A 7,324-nucleotide genomic window follows, 5' to 3' on the forward strand; every position below is an offset into this window, starting at 1 on the left:
GTGTTGAAAGTGATAAATATGAGTCCAAATAGAGACCAAAAGTGCTGATAAAAAAAAAAAAGACTGAAAGAAGCTTCTATTTATAGGTGTTGGAGCCCTTAATCATTTATTATTATTATTAGTAGGTTTTTTAGTCAAAATGATATCTGAGATTTGCATAACTTCTCTTAGTTTCTGAAATTTGAAATCAATAGAAGCGATCCCTAAGATTGTCCATCATCAATCATTTTGATCATTGAGTAAAAAATTATGTTACATAAGGATCAAAATAATAAAATTACTCTCAATTTGGTAAACAATAGGCCAAAATGATTTGACCAAAACGATGGTATTTTTGTCATTTTATTCTTATTTTATAGAGATTTTTTTTTCACAGAATGATCAAAATGATTGATTGTGGACAAACTCAGGGACCAGTTCTATCTATTTTAAATCTCAGAGACCAAAGTGAGTAGTTATGCAAATCTCAGAGACCATTTTAGCTAAAAATCCTTATTAGTAAGATAGGTTGTCTTGCTTTTGTAACATTGATCATTTCTCACATGGATTTTCATGAATATTGAACTCATCCACTAGATTTTGGTGATCTTAGTAGTTCTCACACTTAACAAAGTTTGACGCAAGATGACACCTGATTAGCTTTTTGTAATCAACTTTTGTAATTTATTGTTAGTTTCAGACACATTTTAATTTTATTCATAATTTTATAAACTGTTCTTGACATAACAAAATGTCTTTATGCACAAGAGAGAAGTTTCACAAGAAGTGTGCATTGATGATTTCGTGCTTCTTAGTACTAAAGAAAGAAATTTCTCAAATTCGTTTTTGAAAAGCATAATATTTTTCTGGGGGTGGAAGACAATGTTCTTTGAAATTGCCCTGCACTTGTATTTTTATGGTGAACTTTTTATGTATAAATAAAAATTTGTTCTTTATCTTAACAAAGGTATCTTTATAATGCACAATAATGTATAAGGTTAGAGTTTTCTAACTCCGTCTGCCTTAAATGCATAACACGTATAAGGTTATGTTTAGGATTGCATACATTAAATGCGTAACACGTACAGCCCATCCCATTGAAAGTTTTTGGCTTGGCTTTTGTAAGTGAACAAAAATATTATCATTAAAACCGTAATATCAGTGGCAACGTTATCATTATATCTACTGAACATTAACAAGAATGCTTTGTTTGTAAGTGGTAGATTTCCCTGTAAATAAGGCTTTCTTCTTCAACCTACGGTATCCCGAGCTTAAACCCTTCTCTCTCCATACTTGTATGTTAAATGAATTTAGTGTAAAAATAAAAAGAGAAAAAAATAATTGTTAAAAAACAGCTTAATATCTAAAATACCAAAACAAATAACTATACATAGCTAAAAACAAAAATAATGAAATACAAGCAGCTAGTGACATTGTTCTCTTATTATTAGACAAAGAACCACCAAACTAACTGAGCCTTCCATTGCTCTTCCCTCCTTTCCACACACATTTGACCCTTTCAACTTTGTCTTCTCTCCACAACCCTAACCCCGCCCTTCTTTCTCTATTTTCCACATCTATCCTTCCCTTCACCATGACATGTAAATTTCAGAGGTAAAAAAATTTCATGGTGGCAATGAACATGTCAAAGGATGATGACCAGAACGATCCCAACAAATGGAAGCTTGAAACAATTGATATTGACCCCATGGTGGATATTCCCTTAAGTAACAATGACACAGAAGGCAATGTGACCAAGAGTTCCAACGACGCGACGTTGAAGCGGAACAACAGCAGTGTAAGGAAGAGAAATGGGGTTCAGGGAAACAATCATGGCAGCGTGGGATGTAGGGCGGAACCAGGAGGGAAAGAAGGGATTAAGAGCTTGCGTTTTCTGGATAGGACAGCCACAGGAAAAGAAGTGGATGCATGGAAGCAGGTTGAGAAGCGGTTTAATCAATACGCGGTCGCTGATAGGCTCTCCAGGGACAAATTTGGAGCCTGCATTGGTAAGTACTCGTTTGCTTTATTACCCTTTTGTAAGTTGTATGCATTTTGAAATGGAACGTGGAACACAATGTATGTGAGATTTTAGAAGCTTTCGTTTCATAGGGATGGGAGGAGAATCGAAGGAATTTGCAGGCGAATTGTTTGATGCATTGGCTAGGAGAAGGATAATATGCGAGAAAGGTGGGATCACTCTTGAAGAATTAAGGTTGTTTTGGGAAGACATAACTAATGAAGACATGGAAGCAAGACTTCAGATATTCTTCGACATGTAAGGAAAAACTCTCTATGTTTAATTTAACATTATTAAACACAAACTAGATAAATGAATTTGATGATTTGTTAGATGTGACAAGAATGGTGATGGGAAGCTCTCCGAGGATGAGGTAGAAGAGGTGAGGATGGAGACCAAATTTACATGTTCGTTCTCCCATTTTTTTTTTCCATATGTTTGTGAATCCGATTTCTAAAATTTCTTACGGAAAAGGTTATAGTTTTGAGCGCCTCCGCAAACAAGCTGGCAAATCTTAAAATGCAAGCAAAATCATACGCAGCTTTGATCATGGAAGAGATTGACCCTGACCACCTTGGATATATAGAGGTGAAGTTATATGTAGATTCTTGATAGCATTAATTAGAATTAATTTCTCACTTTCAGCGACTTCTTACATTCTAGTTTTAATACAGATGTGGCAGTTGGAAACCCTACTGAGGGGAATGGCAGTGTCCGAAGATAACCAAAAACTCGGAAAGAGAACCCAATCTCTCACGAAATCCATGATTCCCAGAAGTTACAGAACTCCCATTAGCAAATTCCTGTCTACAACTGCAGAACTTGTGCAAGAAAACTGGAAGAAAATATGGATTGTGATATTGTGGTTAGCTATCAACATAGGCCTCTTCACTTGGAAATACCGCCAATACCAGAAGCATGGATTATATAAACTCATGGGTACATGCCTCTGCATTGCAAAGGGCTCTGCTGAGACTCTCAAGTTCAATATGGCTCTCATTCTCATTCCAGTTTGTAGGGGAACTCTTACCGCAATTCGATCATCATTTCTCAGCAACCTAATCCCTTTTGATGACAACATCAAATTCCATAAGTTGATTGCACTGGGAATTGTAATTTCGACTTCTCTACATGCTGGTTTACACATAACTTGTGATTTCCCAAGATTGATAACATCCCAGGAAGATGAGTTCATGGATGTTGCCGGGACATATTTCAATTATAAGCAGCCAACTTACATGGACTTGGTTAATAGTATTCCAGGAATAACTGGGATTCTGATGACGGTTCTGATGATGTTTTCGTTCACACTGGCATTAAATGTAATGAGAAAAAATGTCAACTTACCGTGGCCACTCAACATATTGTCAGGGTTCAATTCTTTCTGGTATGCACATCATTTGCTTGTGTTGGTGTATATGCTCTTTGTCATGCATGGTTACTTCCTAATTTTCACGAGCGACTGGCACAAGAAGACGGTACGTATGCTACTTAAAGAGTTTCATATTCTCTAAATCGCTATTGTCACTATACTACTGGATTGCACATGGACAACAAGTTCGCAAAGTTTTATTGCAAATCCAAGATTCAAATTCATCCTGCTGAAACAATTTGCATCGTTCGTTTCTTGCAGACATGGATGTATATCCTTGTTCCAGTAATGTTGTATGCAATTGAGCGTTTTATTATAATCATAAAAGAAATTAATCTCCCTGTCCATGTCATTAAGGTCAGTGCTCGAAACTTTTAACATTCACTGAAATATCTCGGAAACTTGATTTGATTCATCACGCTTGTTGGATATTTCAGGCGGTAATATATACGGGAAATGTTCTGGCTTTGTACATGAGCAAACCTCATGGATTCAAGTATAAAAGTGGAATGTACCTCTTTCTTAAGTGCCCTGATATATCAGGTTTTGAATGGTAACAAAAATTATATAGTTGCTATCATGATCCGAAACCATAATATCTCTACACAAATTAAACACTTCGTTCACTACAGGCATCCCTTCACCATCACTTCTGCCCCAGGAGATGACTACTTGAGCGTCCACATACGAAGCTTGGGAGACTGGACTACGGAGCTTAGAGAAAGATTCGAAAAGGTAATCTACTTGTATTAGTATTAATGAGCCTAAATCATAATATTTGTGTTATAATCTATATATCAACATCCTACTCTCTAACAGTTCTAGACCTGAGGCTACTCATTAATTTTTCGCTTAGGCTACTTAATCAATCACGAAGAAATTTGGAAAACTGACCATTTCTTTTAAACAAGTCTTGAATTCTTTAATCTCTGCTGCATACTTCTTCAAATATATGCAGGCGTGCAGCCAGCTTCAAAGTACACAAACTAGAAAGGGAAATCTCGTTAGAATAGAAACGAAAGCGCATTCAAACTATGGTCATGAAATAGAAGGGTGAGCAGAATCTTAGCATGAACAAAATGTTGCTCATTATGAGTCAAACTGAAAGCGAAAATCAGTAACTGCTATTCGTTTTTTTATTTTTATGGCAGATATCCGAAGATCGTCATAAAGGGACCATATGGTGCACCGGCTCAAAATTACATAAAGTTTGATATCTTATTGCTCATAGGTCTGGGAATTGGAGCAACTCCCTTCGTCAGCATCATAAAAGATATCATAAACCAAATAAACCTCAACTTGGCTTATAATCCTGTGAGTCCAAGTAGAAAAAAAAAACAAGTTTTATCGGGAATCTTATGTGAACGATAACTAACAATTCAAATTAGTTACCTTATGTAGGATTCGATAACTGAGCATCAAGAAACATCCGTGGAAACCAAATCAAACAACATGCAAAGGGAGGCATATAAAAGGGGTCCAGAAAGAGCATACTTTTATTGGATAACAAGGGAGCAAGCTTCCTTTGAATGGTTTAAAGGTGTCATGGACGACATTGCAGAATGTGATCACTATGTGAGTTCATTCAAATTAAAAGTCAGATAAAACCAACCCTAGCTGCATCACTTTTTTTCATTGTTTTCTTTAACATGAACCAAATGTTGCAGCATATGATAGAAATGCACAACTACTTGACCAGCGTGTACGAAGAAGGAGATGCGAGGTCTGCTCTTATTGCCATGGTGCAGAAACTGCAACATGCTAAGAATGGAGTTGATGTTGTCTCAGAAAGCCGGGTATTGAACTTCGAAAAATTGTCACACACAAAGCATTGTTAGTGGAGTTTTAGTACTAATTCTATAACGTATTTGTGACAGATAAGAACTCATTTTGCAAGGCCTAATTGGAGAAAGGTGTTTTCCGACTTGGCTGCCGCACATGAATCCTCCCGAATAGGTGAGCCTAATTCTGATGAAGCTCTCCTATGTTTTTATCCATAACAGTTATGAAGTCTTCAAGCTACTACAAAGTTTTGAACATTCTAAGCATAAGACTTACGGTTTCGGGTCTCTTGTTTGTTGCAGGTGTCTTCTATTGTGGAAGTCCAACACTTACCAAAACACTCAGGGAGCTATGCCTAGAATTTAGTCTAAACTCAGCAACTCGGTTCGTCTTCCACAAGGAGAACTTCTAGAAGAGCTTTCCACATTGCAGATGCAGTCCTTTCTGTACAAATACTTCTCTTTTTCTTTTTCTTTCATTTACATACTCCTCTTCTTCTCATTAACCATTGTACATTCACAAGGAAAGGCAAATATGTACTCACATATATACAAAAGTGGACAAAAATTTCGTTTTGGTCCTCGCTTTGAACACCTTAGAATTTTGGTTTCAATTTTCAGTCCTCCTCTGTAATCATATTCATTGGGGAGTTATCTCCCAAATCTTAGTTTGCTCAACTAATGTTAGCTATTTTTTTGACAGCTTATAAATGGGGTTGGAGCAACCCATGCCCATCAATCAAGGATAAATATCCATTACCCATATAATTAATTTACTGTTGAAAACATTGGTGGATTAATGAATGCCCACATAGTAATATGGACTTGGGAAAAGAATGATGATTGTATTTGTGTGATACTTCCAAAAAGTGTGTTGTGCTTTTCAAGATGTAATTATTATTTTCAAGATCAATAACATTAGTATCTCTCCCTCCCTCTTTTATCTGTCATCTTCTTGTGTTATAGTTACAGTGTGATATTTTACACATGTTTCGCTCCTGTCACTAGCAAAGATTATCTTTCTAACGTTTGCCTATTTATAACACGTTATCAGCACGACTCTCTAACCAGTTCTAATCTCCTTTCATCGAAAAATGCTTCCTCCAAGGATTTTACTGTTCTTCTTCCTCCTCTGCCTCATCTTCCTGATATATCCTCGTGAAGATTTGTTAGCACCATGCCTGCTTTTAGTTCTCAATATAACGATTACATATATCTTTGATTTCTTGTTTGGTGTAGTTCCTTATTACTAATTTAGTGTTTATTTTACTGCAGTCAAAGATGGTGCGGTACAATCGCCCATCTTGAACTGCAAATTTAATCTTACTGCAATCCAAGATGATGCGATATCATCGCCTATCTTGAGTTGCAGATTTAATTTTATTGCAATTTTAGGTGGTGCAGTATAATTACCAACCATGCTCTGTATATTTAAATTTTCCTGCTACTTGAGTGGTGCGGAATAATCGCCAATCCTATGCTATATTTTGTTTTCAATGAGAATGGTACGGTACAATCGCCCTCTTCATTAATCAAGTAAATCTCGAGCCTGAAGTTTTGAATGCTTATCATTTTGGCTTGAAGATCAAAATGAAAAAATATTTGTAAGAACAAAAAGTTCTAACACTACATCCCTCCAAAATACATATTATTGCAAGTTCTTACACATCTCATTTTTCTTTTAGAAAAAAAAAATAGCGAACTTGGCAAATCTTGATTTTGTTGCCCTGGACATTACTGGGAAGAACTACCTTATCTGGGTAATGGATGCCAAGATTCATCTAGAGGCAGAGAATCTTAGAGAAACAATCAAGGAGGAGAACAATGCATATTCTCAAGATTGGGCAAATGTCATGATCTTTATCCATCGCCACTTTGATAAAGGACTAAAAAGCGAATACCTGATGGTTGAAGATCCATTAACACAATTTTGCGATGTTCAGAATTAGCTCCTAGATGAGACTCTGTGGGGAAAACATCACTAAGGAAGATATGCTAGAAAAGATTTTCATCACCTTTCATGCCTCCAACGTGAGAGAGCGAGGCTTCACTGAATACAATCAGCTGATATCTATGCTCCTGGTAGTTGAACAAAATAACGAGCTTCTGATGAAGAATCATCAGTCCCGGCCTACTGGATCTGCACCATTCCCATAAGTGAATGTTGCTTCC

The 7,324-nt window shown here is 36.4% G+C and overlaps 1 protein-coding gene across 3 annotated transcripts; it reads left to right on the forward strand.

The window, feature by feature from the left end:
• Window positions 1–1,247: 1,247 nt before the first annotated feature.
• On the forward strand, window positions 1,248–6,102 carry LOC126589400 (putative respiratory burst oxidase homolog protein H). 3 transcript variants are annotated; one of them, XM_050254677.1, is made up of 15 exons: window positions 1,255–1,988; window positions 2,092–2,257; window positions 2,333–2,381; window positions 2,474–2,587; window positions 2,674–3,477; window positions 3,633–3,728; window positions 3,809–3,924; window positions 4,004–4,106; window positions 4,330–4,424; window positions 4,523–4,685; window positions 4,773–4,946; window positions 5,039–5,167; window positions 5,249–5,327; window positions 5,456–5,599; window positions 5,856–6,102. In XM_050254677.1, the coding sequence occupies exons 1-14, from the start codon at window positions 1,607–1,609 to the stop codon at window positions 5,563–5,565; spliced, it is 2,580 nt and encodes an 859-aa protein (XP_050110634.1). In that variant the 5' UTR covers window positions 1,255–1,606; the 3' UTR covers window positions 5,566–5,599; window positions 5,856–6,102. The 3 variants fall into 3 exon arrangements, with proteins under 3 accessions (XP_050110637.1, XP_050110634.1, XP_050110635.1); XM_050254678.1 differs by having other exon boundaries at window positions 1,895–1,988; window positions 2,075–2,257; XM_050254680.1 differs by lacking the exons at window positions 5,039–5,167; window positions 5,249–5,327; window positions 5,456–5,599; window positions 5,856–6,102 and having other exon boundaries at window positions 1,248–1,988; window positions 4,760–4,926.
• The last annotated feature ends 1,222 nt before the right edge of the window (window positions 6,103–7,324 follow it).

The sequence above is a fragment of the Malus sylvestris genome, chromosome 11 (assembly GCF_916048215.2).
Source record: "Malus sylvestris chromosome 11, drMalSylv7.2, whole genome shotgun sequence".
Lineage (NCBI taxonomy): Eukaryota > Viridiplantae > Streptophyta > Magnoliopsida > Rosales > Rosaceae > Malus > Malus sylvestris.